This window comes from Macaca nemestrina, chromosome 2, assembly GCF_043159975.1.
Source record: "Macaca nemestrina isolate mMacNem1 chromosome 2, mMacNem.hap1, whole genome shotgun sequence".
Classification (NCBI taxonomy): Eukaryota; Metazoa; Chordata; class Mammalia; order Primates; family Cercopithecidae; genus Macaca; species Macaca nemestrina.
The window spans coordinates 108,133,282-108,152,682 of NC_092126.1; the positions used below are offsets into that span (position 1 = coordinate 108,133,282).

At 39.0% G+C, this 19,401-nt stretch overlaps 1 protein-coding gene across 1 annotated transcript in view; it reads left to right on the forward strand.

The window, feature by feature from the left end:
* Positions 1-19,401, forward strand: part of LOC105480317 (kinesin family member 15) — a 97,941-nt gene that overhangs the window by 8,214 nt on the left and 70,326 nt on the right. The window contains exons 2-7 of the mRNA XM_011738987.2: positions 3,998-4,040; positions 4,877-5,060; positions 7,936-8,012; positions 10,388-10,425; positions 14,372-14,469; positions 15,942-16,121. Coding sequence (XP_011737289.2) covers positions 3,998-4,040; positions 4,877-5,060; positions 7,936-8,012; positions 10,388-10,425; positions 14,372-14,469; positions 15,942-16,121 — 620 coding nt within the window. The remainder of the gene's footprint in view (positions 1-3,997; positions 4,041-4,876; positions 5,061-7,935; positions 8,013-10,387; positions 10,426-14,371; positions 14,470-15,941; positions 16,122-19,401) is intronic.

The window sequence follows — 19,401 nt, forward strand, 5'->3', positions numbered from 1 at the left end:
TTCAACTCTTCATGAGTCCTGTTTGTTTTTTCTTTATTCTAATGTCACAATCTCCAAAGTTATCAGAAACCTGCATTTGAGAGCACCTACGAAAGTTCTATGGCTGATTATAAACCATCTTTTGAAGAGGATGAAAACAAGACAACAATTATCTGTGAATAACAAAATGTCCAGGGTAGTTACAGTCAGAAACAGAATTGACAAATAAATGTGGTTATCTGTGGTTTATAATAACATAACAACCTTAATTGTGATTGATAGCATATACTCCTGATGGGGCCCAAAGATAATTTCTGATGGCCTGGGACTCCTTGGAAAAAATGGAAAAGGCACCACAGATTCCATTTTGATGGTCAGACACCAGAATTTTAGAAATCCCATACAATTTTGGAACATATATTAATACTGTTCCCTAAAATATAACCTGAAGAAGATTAAACATTATTTTGGCAATCTCATGTCAGGTAATCTGTTTACCTAAACATGTCAGGTAATCTGTTTACCTCTCTTCTGGATGTGCCAGGGCCCTCTGTAGCATCCAAAAGCTAGGTGTCAGGAAAGACAATTTTGAAACTGAAGCTTGATTTTGGGAAGCCTGTTGAATATGTTAGAGGTTTAAAACATTTGATTTTCATGAAATAGAATTCCAGATTACCATAAGTTATTTATTTTGCCAAAATGATGGCTCAGAAATTTTAAAAAGCAAAAACCTTTTATGACAGCCCTTTACAGATTTAGCTAAAGAGCAGATTGGTGCCTTAAGAGACCCTCGTTGTGCTTTTATTTTCAATGCTCAATTTACAGAAAAGCCATATAATACCCTTTTGAATTTAATCAGTATGTTCACACAAGGAATTTTTTTTGCAAGATTAATTTTTACAATCCTTCCACTACTTGTTTAAACATTTAGCTTTATCTTATCTAATTCAAAACAGTCCTTTAACCCTAGGCAAAAATGTACATTTTGATGACATCTGAATTTTACCAATAATTTTTAAGGCTGTTTTTATTTTTCAAAGATTAAAGTCATGTGAACTAAACGGTACCACAGCTCTTCTTTCTTTAAAAAATATTTGATCTAAGTGCTTATTTTCCTTTAGGCCAATTAATTAGAACTCTTGTTTATAGAGATCACACACACAACACATACATAACTACACAGGCAGAAGAAGATCCAGTAGCTATAAGATTTTCTGTTCACCAATTTCATAACTGGACAATTAGCCTCTGAGTGGGGCCCTTTAAGAGCAGGGCTAGGAAAACATGTAGTTTCTAGGGCCTAGTAAACAAATATAGCCAGAAGACAAAAACAGATTTTGAGAGGGATCCATCCACCTCTAATTCCTGGGTCTCCAATAGGAAAACAAAGGTCTCTCCCAAAATGGAATCCGTGGAGCCTTTTCTGTTTTCCCCAAGGAGTGTCAGGCCATCAGAAATTATCTTAGGGCCCCCATGCATGCATTAAGAGTGGCAAGACAAAATAGAGAAAAAGAATTCAGTTAACTGAGAAAAAACCTTTTCCCAACAAAATAAGATCCAAGAAGAGAAAAACACAAAGGCCTTTTAAATACACTTATAACTTGGATATCCACTTTCAATTAAGCTGAGCGCTTTTTAAGAAAATCCTTTTAAGTCCCTTATTACCCAATATTAAACATGTAAAGTGGCCAGTATTTCTGGCTTCCAAACTTTACCAAAGGTAACCTCCCAAGTGCTCAGAGAAAGGAAAATTCAAGGTGGTTCATGGAGGGGAAGAGAATCAACAAATGGCTAAGGTCACACAGATATCAAACCAGAAAGGACTCACTCCTTGAGCCAGGATTGAACCGAAGCCACCATTGTAAAATGACAGAGGCTAAAACAAAGTACTGGGTACGTAGTTACAGGCCACGTTTCCAAGGACGTAAAACAAGATGGAGGCCTGCAGCAAAGTTTGCCATTGACCAGTTTACCAGACTGGTTTGAACAGTGGACCTATGGAGTCCTAGGCCGGCATCCCATCCTAAGGTACCCTTCTTTCTGACACAGCCATACAGAAAGACATGGAAAGCACACCAGCTTGGCTACAGCCTAAGACCAACCTCACAAATCCTTTTTCATAATTGAAACCTTACAGAGAATATAAACAGTGATAGTTGGGGTCTTGGCCTAGTAAAACATCTTCAAAAAAAAAAAAAAAAAAAAAAAAAAAGCCTCTCACATAAAAGTTAATCCCTGGTGGAAAAAAGGAAAAAAAGCTTAAATGCAGGGCTTGAAAGATGCCTCAAGGAAGAACCTGTTATTCTTATGTGAATGAGTTTCTGCAACAGGGAGATAAATCTTTAATTGCTGTTTCTTCCCTGGGGCTTGGACCTAGCTGGGCCCCTTGGCTAGGGGAGGGGAAGACTCTGTGGGCATGTGGTGAGGAACCCTAGCCAGCCAGCCAAGTGGGGTCCTTGGGCCATGCACCCCAGCCCCACCTGGGAGGGGAGGGACGCAAGGAGCTGCCACTCACCCATCCATCCTACGCATGAGCCTGCAGCCATTGGGTTGGGGGTAGAACACTCCCAGTATTGTAAAAGAAAAGATAGGTGCTATTACAGTCTCAAAAAAAGAAGGAAAATGCCATAGAAAGGCTGGGCTGGGCTGGAATGAGGCCAACATTCCCTACCCTGAGAGCGATGGGGGATAGAAAGGGGCACAGTTTCCTCTACCCTCAGAAGAAGTCCGAGGACAATAAGGCTCAGAAACGAGAGAGAAAAAGACTTTTTTGTTCACATTTTATTCACCTTTACTCATGTCCTTATACAGGCCACCAAAATGATGCAGGATTTTTTGCTCCTTAGCTCAGCTAAAATCCAGGTTCTTGTCACATGACCAGGAAAAATTAGGCACACAGATACGTTGAAAGGCGAGGAGAGCAGAATTTATTATGTTATGCCCAGACTGTTTGTTCCCCAAAGAAGACCACCAGAGTCCAGAGTCAAAGCCAAGCGGCAAGGATCTTTTACTGCAAGTTCGAACTTGGTCCCTCCATTCCACAGCATACAAGAGGTCCCCGAACAATGCGAGTGCTTGCCTTTTATAGCCCGATGTAAATAGGATAGTAAAGTTACAGAGGAACAAGGGAATTCTTTTGGTTACAGCATTACAATTGGTTTACATTTTAAGTTATACATTTAGTAGTTTTTCTATTGGTTCCCGCGCTTTCAGTAAAACCTCAAACGCTGTGTCCTTATCGGGGATTTTCCAGGTGGTGTTTGTCAGGAAATTGAGAGATATATGGTGGGATGTGTTTGTACTGGGCTCAGGAAGTTGAGAGATATATGGTGGGATGTGTTTGTACTGGGCTCAGGAAATTGAGAGATATATGGTGGGATGTGTTTGTACTGGGCCTGTTTGTGTTGAGCCCGGGGCTGAGGAATGTGCCTGATTTCTTTCAATTAAAAGAAAGCTCTCAATGAAAAAAGGAGGTCCTGCCAACAGGCTCCCACCTCACAGATTGAATACCAGGCCACAACACACCAGCCGAAGAGGCCAGGCTTCTCTCCCTGCATAAGGCACAAATTCCCATTGGTTCCACCCCATTCTCCCAGTGTGCATGTGGGCCCTTAGTCTGAGCCACTCCGCATTGATTTATTTCCCTTACTGTGCATGTGTTGAGGGATGGAATTTTTCACTGTGGTTATGTTAGGCAAGCCCCCTGTGCACAATGACCTGGACGGCATTTGGCTGTCTCCTGTCTCTATCACCATGACACTAGGTGTTATGCACAGTGACCTGGACGGCATTTGGCTGTCTCCTGTCTCTATCACCATGACACTAGGTGTTATAACCAGTAATGGGTTGGGATAGAATGAGAATAGGATCAAGGCCTCAGCTGTGGAGCACCACATTGTTAATGCCAGGGATCTGAGGAGGCTGAATATAGTAGGCAACGCAGGAGCATGTTAGAGAAGAATAGGATTTCCATATTACAATTTAAATGACCTTTAATGACTTTTTATTTTTATTCCAGCTGAGTTACGCAGTGTGACAAATGGTCAGTCTAACCAAACAAGGTAAGAAAAAAAATATTCTTGATGAGCTCCCAAAGGACTAGGGATTGAATATTTTCAAAACAACCATTTAGCTTAGTAAAGAGTACTTATTTCAAAATTTAACTTAGTCCTCAACCAGCTGGAAATGTGAGAAAATCACATATTCCCTTTGCCCTCTCACTTTCCAGGCAAAATAATAGAATCAGTAGCATAATTCTCCTTGGGAATGACTGACTTATTATTGCTAGTAAGAGGGAAATGAGAGACAAGCACTGCTTACTCTATGAAATAAACTCACACTCCCTTTGAGTTCAAGTAAAGGGTTGTGAAGGTGCCTGTTGTGAAGTAAATCAGTAAAAGGAATGGGTCATGTGAGACTCTTTAAAAAGAGATAAATTTGGCCGGGTGCAGGGGCTCATGCCAGTAATCCCAGCACTTTGGGAGGCCAAGGTGGGCAGATAACTTGAGGTCAGGAGTTCAAGACCAACCTGACCAATATGGTGAAACCCCATCTCTACTAAAAGTACAAAAATTAGCTGGGTGTGATGGCAGGTCCCTGTAATCCCAGCTACTTGGAAGGCTGAGGCAGGTGAATCACTTGAACCTGGGAGGTGGAGGTTGCAGTGAGCCAAGACCGCACCGTTGCACTCCAGCCTGGGCAACAAGAACAAAACTCTCCATCTCAAAAAACAAACAAACAAACAAACAAAGAGGTAAATTTGTATGGGGTATGTCTTCGGCTTTGTTGGAGAAACTCATTATAGAAACATTACAGGCAATATGAGACTTGGATCCTTTTTCAGTTTTCTTCTTCAATAAACTGCACTGCTACTTTTTTTTTTTTTTTTTGTCTTTAGTAATGAAGGTGATGCTATCAAAGTTTTTGTGCGAATTCGTCCTCCTGCAGAAAGATCTGGGTCAGCTGATGGAGAGCAGAACTTATGCTTATCTGTGCTCTCCTCCACGAGTCTCCGGCTGCACTCCAACCCTGAGCCCAAGACCTTCATGTTTGATCATGTTGCAGATGTGGATACCACTCAGGTAATGATAATTGGAAATTTAACTTTTTTTTTTTTTTTTTTGAGATGGAGTCTCACTCTGTCACCAGGCTGGAATGCAGTGGCATGATCTCGGCTTACTGCAACCTCCGCCTCTAGGTTTCAAGCAATTCTCCTGCCTCAGCCTCCCGAGTAGCTAGGACTACAGGTGCGCACCACCATGCGTAGCTAATTTTTGTATTTTTAGTACAGAAGGGGTTTCACCATGTTGGCCAGGATGGTCTTGATCTCTTGACCTTGTGATCTGCCTGCCTTAGCCTCCCAAAGTGCTGGGATTACAGGTGTGAGACACCTTGCCTGGCTGGAAACTTTACTTTTTACCTGGAACAGGTAGGCCTTCATTAGCTCTAAGAATTTCATTTCTTGGTCAGGTGCGGTGGCTCACGCCTGTAATCCCAGCACCTTGGGAGGCCGAGGTGGGCGAATCACAAGGTCAGGAGATTGAGATCATCCTGGCTAACACAGTGAAACTCCGTCTGTACTAAAAATACAGAAAATTAGCTGGGTGTGGTGGTGGGCACCTGTAGTCCCAGCTACTCAGGAGGCTGAGGCAGGTGAATGGCATGAACCCAGGAGGCGGAGCTTGCAGTGAGCAGAGATTGTACTGCTGCACTCCAGACTGGGCAACAGAGCAAGACTCTGTCTCAAAAACAAACAAAACAAAAAAAAAGGATTTCTTTTCTGGGTTGGTCTCTTTTTAATTTCATCTGTCTCAAATAAGGAGACTCAAATATTGCATAAATATTTTAAATCTAATTTTATTAAATAGTTTTCTCCTTTTTTCATCAAACTTTGTAGCAGAATGACAAAAGCCTCCATTTTTTTTTTTCCCACCAAGTGATAGGAAATTATGGGCATAGTGTCACATGCCTGTAATCCCAGCTATTCGGGAGGCTAAGGCAGGAGGATCACTTGAGCCCAGGAGTTTGAGGCTACAGTGAGCTATGATAGTGCCACTGCACTCCAGCCTCGGCAACAGAGCAAGACTCTGTCTCTTTAAAAAAAAAAAAAAAAAAAAGATCCGTGATGTTCAGTGTAGTAGCCATTAGTTGTATGTGGCTATTTAGATTTAAACTAATTAAATGAAACTTGAAAGTCAGTTCCTCATACACACTAGTTATATTAAAAGTGTTGCTCGTAGGAGATACAGAAGTATGTTATCAGAAGAAAGGGAATTTATTACAGTCATTGGGGAATAATTTAATATTTATTAGGCACTTATTTAATATTGATTAATCATTATCATATTCATTTTAATAAAACTGCTTTAATTTTAATAAATATATTTTAATAAATAAATTTAAAAAAAAGTGTTGCTCGTGCATCTGAGGCACTGGAGGTTAGTGAAGATGCACTTTTTGGAGCCAGTGCATGATTGAGAAATACCGTTGAACTGCCTAATCTAAGGATTTAGGATTACCATGATGTCAACAAGTGCTTTTCTAATTAACGTCAACTTAATTAAGACCTAGTTAGTGCTATCCAATGGAACTTTCTGCAGTGATGGAAATGTCCTGTATCTGTGCTGTTTGTTACAATGGCCTCTAGCCAAATGTGACTATATAAGTTTAAATTAATTAAATCCAATTTAAAATTCAGTGCGTCAGAGGCACTAGCCACATGTGGCTCCTGAGCACTTTTAATATGGCTAGTATGTATGAGGAACTGACTTTTGAGTTTTGTTTACTTAATTTAAATCTAAATACCTACATATAACTAACGGCTACTATACTGAACATCACAGATTTTTTTTTTTTTTTTTTTTAAGAGATGGGGTCTTGCTTTATTGCCAAGGCTGGAGTGTACAAGTGATCCTCCTCCTTAGCCTCCCAAGTAGCTGTGATTATAGGCATGTGTCACTATGCTTGGCTAATTTTTTTTTCATTCCAGGATAAATCTCAATTATGCCCAGCTACATTTTAAATTTTTTGTAGAGATGGAGTCTTGCTGTTCCCCAGGCTGGTCTCGAACTTCTGGCCTCCCAAAGTGCTAGGATTGCAGGTGTGAGCCACTGCACGCAGCCCATCACAGATCTTCAGTATTCCCTTATACATGGAGATGTTTTTGGGCCGACGTTTAGGTCTTTGGATCTTCTTTTATGTGGAGCATAGCTGGCCAAGAGATACATAAAATGAGGGCCTTGTGCAGTGGCTCATGCCTATAGTCCCAGCACTTTGGGAGGTGGAGGTGAGGTCCACCTCACAAGGTGGATCACGAGGTCAGGAGTTTGAGACTAGCCTGATCAACATGGTGAAACCCCGTTTCTACTAAAAATACAAAAATTAGCCAGGCATGGTTGCGCGCACCTGTAGTCCCAGCTACTCAGGAGGCTGAGGCAGGGGAATTGCTTGAACCTGGGAGGTGGAAGTTTCAGTGAGCTGAGATTGCGCCATTGCCCTAAAGGTGACAGAGCGAGACTCCATCTCATAAATAAATAAATAAAAATAAACTGTAGATTTGGGAGTTCTTACATTCTTAATAAGACTGCATCTACTTATAGGTAAAAATGAAAATAAAATGGAGGTATTGACTGTTCAATGCAAACTTACGAGAAAAATCACTGAAGAAGATATACAGCCATTTTTTTTATGCTAGTACCAGTACAATATCTACATGCAATATGCTATACAAAATTCTGTATACAGTTGAGTTGTGTGCTTTAAATCTATAGTTGTATAGGAGATTAATAAATGTAATTATGTTTAAAGTTTTATCATCTTAGATAGTTTAGCCTTTTTTTTGTAGTGGATGTTACCATGTTATTACTAAGCAATTTTTGCTGTTACATTGTAGAATGTAATTTAGGAAAAATGTTTTCATTTTTTTGAAATGTTAAACATGTTTGGTTACGTTTGTAGGAGTCTGTATTCTCAACTGTGGCTAAAAGCATTGTGGAGTCTTGCATGAGCGGTTATAACGGTACCATCTTTGCATAGTAAGTTGTTGTCTGTGTCCTTATACATAGTACATGCTTGTATTATTTTCCTGTTGCTGTTGTAACAAATTACCACAGACTTAGTGGCTTAAAACAACACAAATGTATTATCTTACAGATCTGTAAGTGAAAAGTTCAACTCGGGTCTCTCACGGGCTAAAATCAAGGCGTCAGCAGGGATGCAATTGTTTTGGCAGCTCTGTTCCTTTCTGGAAAATTTGTTTCTTTGCCTTTTTTAGCTTCTAGAGGCCACCCATATTACTTAGCTTACAACCCCCTTTATCTTCAAAACCAACAACATGTAACTCTTTGACTCTTCTTCCTTTGTCACACCTCCCTCTGACAGCAGCTAAAATAGGTTTTCTGATTTTGGGGACTCATATGATTAGACTGGCCCTGCCTGGCTATCAAGGTAGCAGGGATTACACTCGAAGGTAGAGGGGTAGTGTAGAGCAGAGTATCTGTCTAACTATATATATAACATTTTTTTGTAAGAAAGGTTTGTCCAGCCAGGCGTGGTGGCTCATGCCTGTAATCCTAGCACTTTGGGAGGCTGAGGTGGGCGGGTTACCGGAGTTCAGGAGTTCAAGACCAGCCAGGCCAACATGGTGAGACCCCCGTCTCTACTAAAAATACAAAAAAAAAAAAAAATAGCTGGGTGTGGTAGTGCTCACCTGTAGTCCCAGCTTTTCGGGAGGCTGAGGCAGGAATCACTTGAACCCAGGAGGCGGAGGTTGCAGCGAGCCAAGATTGCACTACTGCACTCCAGCCTGGGTAACAGGGTGTGACTCTGTCTCAAAAAAAACAAAACAAAACAAAAAAGAAAGATTTGTATGTTTTCCACATTTATTTATTCAATTATTTATATGTTATGGATGTACATTTATTTTATTCTTTAGGTTATAATCCAATACTAAAAATTATTTACCTTGTTGTTTCTGTTGTTCCAGCTTTGCCCAATGGGCCCTCCTTGAGGTTGGTTTTTGTGTCCCTTTGCTATAGCTCACCCTTTTGTTTTTTGAGGACCTTCTTACTTTGTGATGCTACAAGATGCTCTGGGCTCATCTTGTGTTTTCCCTGACCTATGCCTAGAATGAGCCATTTCACCAATGAACCCTAATTCCTTTAATTGGAGCATGGTATTTAGCAACCAAGATCTGGGCGCTAGGTGTGTTTGGTTTGTTGCTTCTAGGCCTTCTCAGCAGACAGAGCTAGGTAATACATGGCGGGGTGGGTATACTGTCTGGTTTACTGAGGACAATACCAATTGTCAAGTATTATTAATAATGTCCTCTTCACTCTCAAGTGCCTGTTTGGACAATAATCTGTAGGATTACCCTATTTGTAGGGGACTCAATAATATCCATTTCTCATTCTGAGTTACTAAAGAACTTTTTTCCTCTTTTCTTCCAGAAGAAGGGGGTAAAAAACTATAGCATACTGTTTTCTAGTTTTGGGGGGCATTTAATGAAAAAGTAAATTCAAAATTTTCTATTTTTGCTGTGAATCTAAGCTAAAGTCTTTTGATATCCTGATTGACATCTTTAAAATACAACTTTTTTTTTTTTTTTTTTTTTTTTTTGTAAGATGGGGTCTTGTTATGTTGCCCGGTCCTGGAGTGCAGTGGCTATCCACAGCTGTGATTCTAGTGCACCACAGCCTGGAACTCCTAGGCTCAAGCCATCTTCCTACTTCAGCCTCCTCAGTAGCTGGAACTGCCTGGCTTCAACTTTTTTACTTTTAGTTTTTTGTTACTCTTGTTTCTGTTAAGTGGAATAACAGGAGATACGACACTGCAGAAAAACCTATAGCATAAGAATTTTTTTATTGCTTTATATTTAAATGAAGAGATTTTAGTATCTTTTAAAGACAAAGAATTTAGGAAAGGAAATGCTGTATTAGTTAGCATAGCAAAAATTGGAAACAAAAGTTCATTTGATTCTGGTTAAATAAATTATGGTGCTTCAAGATGCTCCACGATCCCAAACCTGTGGAATACGGTGTAGCTATTAAAAATAATGAGGCAGACCTCTATTGCTGACCTAGAAAGGTATCTGAGGTAAAATTAAGGGAAAAACAGGTTGCCAAGCAGTATGAAGAGCATCATCCCAATTTTTGTAAATAAAGATTAAATGAAAACTCTGATGGCTATGTTTGTGTAATATAGAAGCATTTGCCAATTAATAGTGGTTAGCTCTTTGTAGGGAGATTGGAGAGAAAAGAGGAGGATCATTCACTTTTTATCTAATAGAATTTAAAAATGAAAAGAAAATAAGCTAACTTTTTGTGGAGAAAACTTATACACTAGTATTATAATAGGAGTAGTCTTTTAATTTTATGTGTAAAAATAATATGTAAAACATTATTTTTTACAGTGGACAGACTGGCTCAGGGAAGACGTTTACTATGATGGGTAAGTAAATTAAAGACTAACTTTTGTTGGCTTAATCTACCCTTTCTGTGATAACAGTAACCTACAACATTTTGGGGAAAGGCATAATTTCTATATATGATGTTGATCTCTTGAAATTAAGGAGATTTCCCTAGGCTTCTGCCAAGTTGTGAGTTTTTTGCTAGCAAAGTCCATGTGTTAATCATGTTTGCAGCTATGTTTCCAGCTCAATGCCTGGCACAGAGTGGTACTGAATAAACAGTTTTTCAGTAGGATTTAATGAATTTGTATATGTTTATACACCTGTATAACTACTAACCAGATCAAGATTCCTGGTCAGTAACTACCAAACCCTGTCCGCTGGAATGCCTATTACTCTGATCTCTGTCATCATTAATATTGCTTGTTTTTGATCCTCTACAAATAATATTTTATTGTGTATCTTTTGTTTCTGGTCTTTTAGTGTTAAGTTTCTGCGATTCACTCATGTTGTTGCAAGTAGTAGTAGTTTATTTCCATTACTGTATAATATATTATTGTATGAATATACTACACATTTTCTAGTCTACTGTTGATAGACATTTGGATTATTTCAACTTTTCAACCATATGAATAATGTTGCTGTGAACATCTTTTCTTGTGTCTTTTGAAATAATTTGTGTTGGATATGTATCCAGGAAAATTGCTGGATCATAGTATATATGTATATTTAGCTTTAGTAATTCTGCCCAACAGTTTCCCAAAGTGATTATCTCAGTAGTATATGGAAGTTCCGGTTGCTCCACTTCCTTATATGTACTTGAAATTGTCAATTTAAAACATTTTAGGCATTCTTAAGTATGTATAGTATTATCTTATTGTGTGTTTATTTCTGTTGACAACTGAATACCTTTCATATGTTTATCTGATATATCAATAGCCTCTCTGTTGAAATGCCCATTCAAGCTTTTTTCTCCCATTTGAAAAATTAGCTTGACTTTTTCTTACTCATTGGTGGGTATTCCTTATAAAACAGAGAAGTTAGCCTTTTGTCTATGATATGGATTCCAGATTTTTCTCTAGGTTTTTCATTTGTCTTTTGACTTACTTGAGGTTTTTTTTTTCTATGCTAAAGTTTTATTTTACATGGCTGAATTTTTTTCTTTTCTTTTTCTTCTTCTTCTTTTTTTTTTTTTTTTTTTGAGACGGAGTCTCGCTCTGTCGCCCAAGCTGGAGTGCAGTGGCCGGATCTCAGCTCCCTGCAATCTCCGCCGCCCAAGTTTACGCCATTCTTCTGCCTCAGCCTCCCGAGTAGCTGGGACTACAGGCGCCTGCCACCTCGCCCGGCCTATTTTTTGTATTTTTTAGTAGAGACGGGGTTTCACCGTGTTAGCCAGGATGGTCTTGATCTCCTGACCTCGTGACCCGCCCGTCTCGGCCTCCCAATTTCTTCTTCTTTTTTTAATTTTTTTGAGACAGAGCCTACCCCCTGTCGCCTAGGCTAGAGTGCAGTGGTGCAATCTTGGCTCACTGCAACCTCCACCTCCTGGGTTCAAGGCAATTCTCCAGCCTCAGTTTCCCAAGTAGCTGGGATTACAGGCATGCGCCACCACACCCGGCTAGTTTTTGTATATTTAGTAGAGATGGGGGTCTCACCATGTTGGCCAGGCTGGTGTCCAACTTCCGGCTTCAAGTGCTCTACCTGCCTCGGCCTCCCAAAGTGCTGGGATTACAGGCAGAAGCCACTGCACCCGGCTTCTTTTTCTTCTTTAATGGCTTCTGAATTGTGAGTTGTAGTAAGAAAGGTCTTCCTCTCTCTCTGAGGTTATAGCAACAACAACAACAACAAATAATTGAATACTTGTACTTACAGTATGCCCGGCACTCTTGAAGACACTGTTGGTTTACTTGAATACAAGGCAGTGTCCTGGCTCTTGTGGACCTTCTGATTTTCAGGCAGGGGGAATACACAATTAAAAGCAAATACACCTCTAGAAATTATGCCAGAGGTAATAAGTGCTATGAATTAAAATAAAGCAATGTAAAGGGATGGAAAAAAGTAGAGGGTGCTATTTTAGGTGGTGGGTCAGGAAAGATCTCTCAGGAGGTCACCTTTGAGGTTATTAAGTGAAAGAAGAGTGAACAACGAGACTGTCCAAGAGAATAATCTTACAGGCAGAGGAACAGCAGTTGCACAGGCCCTGAGGTGGGTGCACACTCAAGAATGTTTGAAGAACAGCAGAAGACCCATTGAGAGTGGAGTTTTCCAGGATAAGGGGCTGGTAGCATGGGAAGTCGGAGCTATACCCTAGGGCCAGGTCATATAGGCCCTGGTGAGGATTTTGGATTTTGTTTTGAATATGATGTGACATTATTGGAAGAGTTCTTTTTTAAAATAAACAAACAAATAGGAAGTACATGATCTGATATATAATTAAAAGGATTACTCAGGCAGCTAAGTGGAATAAAGGCTATTAGGGGATAGAGCAAGGATTAGGAGATACTGTAGTGGGTCAGGCAAGAGATGATGAAGGTAATTAAAGATTTGTTGAATCTTTGTCTATTTGTGTTGCTGTAAAGAAATACCTGAGGCTGGGTAATTTATAAAGAAAAGAGGTTTACTTGGCTCACAGTTCTGCAGGTCATAGAAGAAGCGTGGCACCAGCATCTGCTCGGCTTCTGGTGAGGGCCTCATGCTGCTTCAGCTCATGGCAGAAGACAAAGGGGAATGGGCATGCAGCGATTACGTGGTGAGAGAGGAAAGTGAGAGAGAGAGAGAGGAAAGTGAGAGAGAGGGAGAGTGACAAAGAGAGAGAGAGAGATGAGGAAGTGCCAGGCTGTCTCCAACAACTAGTTCTCTTGGGAAATAAGAGAACTCACTCCCATGAGAATGGCACCAAGCCTTTCATGAGTGGTTGTGCCCCCCCGCACTCCATGACCCAAAAATGTCCCAGCAAGCCACACCTCCAACAGTGGGGATCAAATTTCAACATGAGAATTGGGGCCAAACATACTATACCAAATTGATATTCTCCAACAGGAAAATGATGTAAAATTATCTGCATGTTCTAATATTCATTCTCTTTATTCATTTACTTGCATTTTTCTACCTCTGTTATGTGTTTCTTAAGCTACGGGTTACAAGGACTATTTAAAATATTCCAGGTGTGGTGCAAGGCCTTCTACCAAAGACAACTATTATATTTTAAAATTTATTCTTTATTTTTCTTCTGCATATCAGCATTTTGTTAGTTCCTTTGGTCTCTAAGGCATACTTCACCAATATTTTGATTGTTAAATAGATCTAGATCTTTTCTAGCTATATATATTTTTTCTGGGAAATATTGCTATAACTTGAATTAGAATTCCTTAGAATCCTGCTATTTACATATACACTGATACCTCTTCGTTTTCCCAGTGTAACAAAATAGAGACTCTGCATTTTTCTGTCTGCATGGAAATCTTATAGGATATTCTTACAGTACTTTTCTTAACAGCTTGGCTTTTATTGCCTAATTTTTAAAAAAATCAACTAGCTAATCGTGATTTTTAGTACTTAATGTGTTTAAAGCACTAACATGGCTCTCAGTGCTTTGCCTTTACACTCTCAGTTAATTCTTTCCAATAACCCTATGTGGTTTTTATTACCATTATTATCCCCATTTTATAACTGAGAACTCTGCAGCTTAAGAGGGATTTAGTAATTAGCCTATGGTCACAAGGTATGGGGCCAAGGCCTGGAGCACAGGTCAGTCTATGAGACCAAATGTGCTGCAATAAAGTACAGTTGTTTGATATTCCTGCAGATTTTGGTACCTGGCAGTTGGAAAAATTTCAATTCCTCTCACAGACCTAAATTTAACTTGCTTGGAGCACAAGTAGGAAAATCATTATATAGTATAATCATCTTATTTCTATGTAAATTGCCATTTTGAAAGACTCTTGGAATAGAATAAAAATCCAGTGTTTATTTTTTTAACTTTTTTAGGACCATCTGAATCTGATAATTTTTCTCATAACCTGAGAGGAGTAATCCCACGAAGTTTTGAATATTTGTTTTCCTTAATTGATCGTGAAAAAGAAAAGGTAAAACTTAATGTAAAAATAAAGTGGTTCTATGAAATGTCTAATTTTGAATAGGTAGCTACTGATAATTAGCTCATGATACATGGTGGAGCATGAATGGTACTACTCTACAATGTGGATAGACTAGTGTGGTATAAGAAAACCTTTCAGTTCTGAGGATAATATTAAGGATTCTGAGTTGTTTTATCTCAATTGAGTTTTTAGTTTATAAAACATGCATTATCCTTTATCCCAAATTGCTAGTTTACAAGAAAGGAAAATAATGCTTCTGGGGCTCTCAAAAAAAAATATTTTGCAAGAGAGAAACTGTAAAGAAAATCTCAGCTGAGGAAAACAGATACATTAATACTCTAAGCCTAATCATCTACCTGTACCTAGGCTCACAGGTGACTGCAGGTGTCCCTAAATCCTCATGGCATCCAGCAGTGATGGACTCATCCTCACCATCTTTGTAGCACCTGCTACTGCCTTCCCATGGTCTTTGTGCTCCACATGTGGTATGGCTCCATCACTGTGGGGATATGGTCTTTCCTCCTACATTGGCTCCCAGGTTGGGCCTTCTCACAATTGTGCTGATTTAGCTTGGGGAAGTCGGGGCTTAGGACCATTTGTGTTTTATGTTCCATTACTTATGTACCAAAGAAACTTATATATAACATTGGTTTACCATTTACTCCTTTGCAGAAATCACCTATCTGTAAAACTGAAGTTAGACACACGAATTGTGTGGCAGTGAAATAATTTAGTACCATGCATTTCTATGGTTAAAAATCCTATAAAGTCTTTTAAAATAAATTATTTTCAGTCGTTTGAAGAACATAACACTTGTTTCAAATAAAACTTTATGAGGACATCAAATATATAACACAGACAAAAATGGAATTTCCCAACTGGACTGCTCAATTCTCCTCTCCCTGTATTAGCTCCCAGGCACCTGTGGAGGCCTCTAGGGTGCCTGGGACCACACTTTGATGCAGCTCTAAAATATAACCATGTGTTAAAACTAGTTATCGGCCGGGCGCAGTGGCTCACGCCGGTAATCCCAGCACTTTGGGAGGCTGAGGTGAATCACAAGGTCAGGAGATCGAGACCATCCTGGCTAACACAGTGAAACCCCATCTCTACTACAAATACAAAAAATTAGCCGGGCGTGGTGGGAGGCACCTGTAGTCCCAGCTACTCAGGGGGCTGAGGCAGGAGAATGGCACAAACCCGGGAGGCGGAGCTTGCAGTGAGCCCAGATCACACCACTGCACTCCAGCCTGGGTGACAGAGTGAGACTCCATTTCAAAACAAAACAAAACAAAAAACTAGTTATCTAGATTTTTTTACTTTTAGGTATCTTATATTGTATTAAAGGATAATAGCGTAGGAGATTTATGTCTTGTGAAGCAAGTGCAAAATTAATGCTTATGAAAACTAGGTATGAACACATGAAAATAATGTATCTAAATGAGGCTTCTTTTTTACAGGCTGGAGCTGGGAAGAGTTTTCTTTGTAAGTGTTCCTTTATTGAAATCTACAACGAGCAGATATATGACCTACTGGACTCTGCATCAGCTGGACTGTACTTAAGGGAGCATATCAAGAAGGGAGTCTTTGTTGTTGGTGCAGTGGAGCAGGTGGTAACCTCAGCTGCTGAAGCCTATCAGGTACCCTGCAAAGAGTACTTATTTGGTGCTTAGGCAACAAACCTGCTGTGAAAGCACCCCAATCTCAAAAAAGCAAGAATTGAGGTGCCAAAAATATGTCATAAAGGCATAATACAGAATGTTCATGAGAAGTAAAGATAAAATAATATGGCAGTATTTTATTCTATTCCAAGAGTCTTTCAAAATGGCAACCTGGAAAGGGCAACTTAAACAGAAATAAGATGATACATTGTGTAATCAGTTTCTTACTTGTCCATATGTCTTTAGTGGTTCCTCCTGGGAGATGCCTGTTTGAGGGGCTTCTGGGAACTCTGGCCTTTAAACCAGCTGGCTGTTCTTTTCTATGTTGCTTGCTTGTTAGGTGTCAAAAGCTAACTTATCTTGAGCATTCAGCTCAGGACAAGCAAACCTCTTGACAGGAATTTACAAAATATTCTAGATAAGTTTTTATGAAACCTGATCTGGTCCAATGATTTGAAAGTTTTTTTATTATGTAGCATTTGACACATATAAAATATTGCCACACACATGTAAGTTACCAAGCATAATGTTAAAGTGAACATTCAGGAGGCTTTTAGACAATTTAAAGACCCTAGTATCACCAGTACTATCCTATTTACTGGTGATATTTGGTTTTTTAAATATACTATAAATAGGTAAATAGGATACCTGTCCTCCCTATCCCATATCCCTGGCTCCTCTCCAAAATTAAGCACTAAGTTGAATGTCATTATCATTTTCTTCCACTTTTAAATCAATATATATGTGGTTTTGCCTCTTTTTGAGTTTGAAAAAACACATATTTAGCTCTCTCTGACTTTAAAAACTCAACGTGGTTTATGAAATCTATGTTGCATTTCATTTATTTTCACTGCTGTATGATATTTCATAATTTATTCTTTTATCTTCAACAAGCCTCTTGATTCCAGCTATTTAAATTGAGACTCCCCCAAGCAAGAGACAGGTTCTACTTGTGACCAAATGTGTGTATGCATACATACTCAAGAAATTGTGTTGAGTTTTTTATTGGAATTACATTGCAGTTATAGACCAGTTTAGAGGGATAACATTTTTTTACAATGTTTTACAATATTCAGTCCATACATTAACATGGTATGTCTCCTCTTTTATTTAGATCTTTAATGTCTTGCAATATAATTTTAATAATTTTCATCATAAAAGTCATACATACTTTTTGTTAACTTTATTCCAGTATACCTTATGTTTTTAGTTGCTGTAATAATCTTTTTTTATTTTCATTTTTATTTATTTTTTATTTATTTATTTTTTTTTTGGAGACAGAATCTTGCTGTGTTGCCCAGGCTGGAGTGCAGTGGCGTGATCTCAGCTCACTGCAACCTCTGTCTCCTAGGTTCAAGCAATTCTCATGCCTTAGCCTCCCAAGTAGCTGAGACTACAGGTGCACACTACCATGCCTGGCTAATTTTTTGTGTTTTAGGAGAGACAGAGTTTCACCATGTTGCCCAGGCTGATCTTGAACTCCTGAGCTTAGGCAATCCACCCGCCTTGGCCTCCCAAAGTGCTAGGATTACAAGCATGAGCTACTGCGCCCAGCACATAGTCTCTTTTTAAAATTACATTTACTGTTTGGTGTGTATAGAAATGCAGTTGAATTTTTCTTTCTTTTTTTTTTTTTTTGAGATGGAGTCTCGCTCTGTTGCCCAGGCTGGCGTGCAGTAGCGTGATCTCGGCTCACTGAAAGCTCTGCCTCCCGGGTTCACGCCATTCTCCTGCCTCAGCCTCCCGAGTAGCTGGTTCTACAGGCGCCTGCCACTACGTCTGGCTAATTTTTTTTGTTGTTGTTGTTTAGTAGAGACAGGGTTTCACCGTTTTAGCCAGGATAGTCTCGATTTCCTGACCTCGTGATCCACCTGCCTTAGCCTCCCAAAGTGCTGGGATTACAGGCAAGAGCCACCGCGCCCGGCCAAAATGCAGTTGATTTTTATAAGATGCTTTTATAATCAGTTACCTTGCTAACTATCTTAAAAAATCAAGAATGTGTGTTAAAGTTTTGTTTCATGCTTTTTCCACTGTTGTTGAGATAATCTTGTGTTTTTTCTTCTTTAACATGTTAACTTGATAAAGTACTAGATTAAGATTTGCTAATATTTTGTTTAGTATTTTTCATCAATTTAAAAAATTGAGATCAATCTGTAATTTCCTTTGTCCTATTCCGTTTTTGTTTTTGTTTTTGTTTTTGTTTGAGACAGGGTCCCACTCTGTCATCCAGGCTGGAGTACAAGTGACACAGACAATCATGGCTCACTGCAGCCTTGACTTCCTGGGCCTAACAGATCCTCCCACCTCAGCCTCCCTAGTAGCTGAGACTACAAGTGCACAGCATTATGTTTGGCTGAGTTTTGAATTTTTTTGTAGAGATGAAGTTTAGCCATGTTGTCCAGGCCAGTCTTGAACTCCTGGGCTCAAGCATTTCACCTGCCTCAGCCTCCCACTATAAGCGTGAGACACTGCACCCGGCCCTATTCTCTTTGTTTTGTTTTATTTATCAACGTTACTTGTTTTCTGAAAGTATTTATGCCTGGGATGACTTATTCTTAGAATATATAGTAGAACTCAGCTGCAAAATTATCTGGGTCTTGTGAGAAGATTTTTAACTACAAAAAAAAATTATTTTAATAGAGCCATGCAGCCATTTTATTTCTTCTTGGGTCAGTGTTAGTAAGTTATGTATTCTTAGAAAAATTTCAGTTTCCTCTTAGTTTTCAAGTATATTGGCATAAAGTTGTTCCTAGTATTCACATTTTTACAATCTTTACCATAACTGCCATTTTGTTTGCTTTTTACATGGTTGTTATTGTTTATATGGACTTGCTCTTTAATATTTTCTTTGTTTTTAGTTTCTCCTGGGTTTATCTTGCTGTTCTTTTTCCAGCTTCTTAAGCTGGATGTTTACTCGTGTTGGCATTTCTTTTGTGATATAAGTATTTAATGCTATAAATTTTTACTTCTTAATACTTCTTTAACTTCACACAAGTTTTAATATTTTAATTATCGTGTAGATCCAAATATTTTTCTATAATTTTTTTGACTCATTAATTACTTAGAAATGTGATTTTAAATTCCAAAGTGTGTGGTTTTTCTAACTTATTTCTCATGTTGATTCTCAATTGCATTGGGATCAGAGAATGTGGTCTTATGTGACATCTAGTCTTTGAGATTTTTTTGAGACATAATTTGTGGATTTATAACAATTTTTTTCAAGTGTGCCATGTGTGCTTAACAAGAATATGTATCCTTG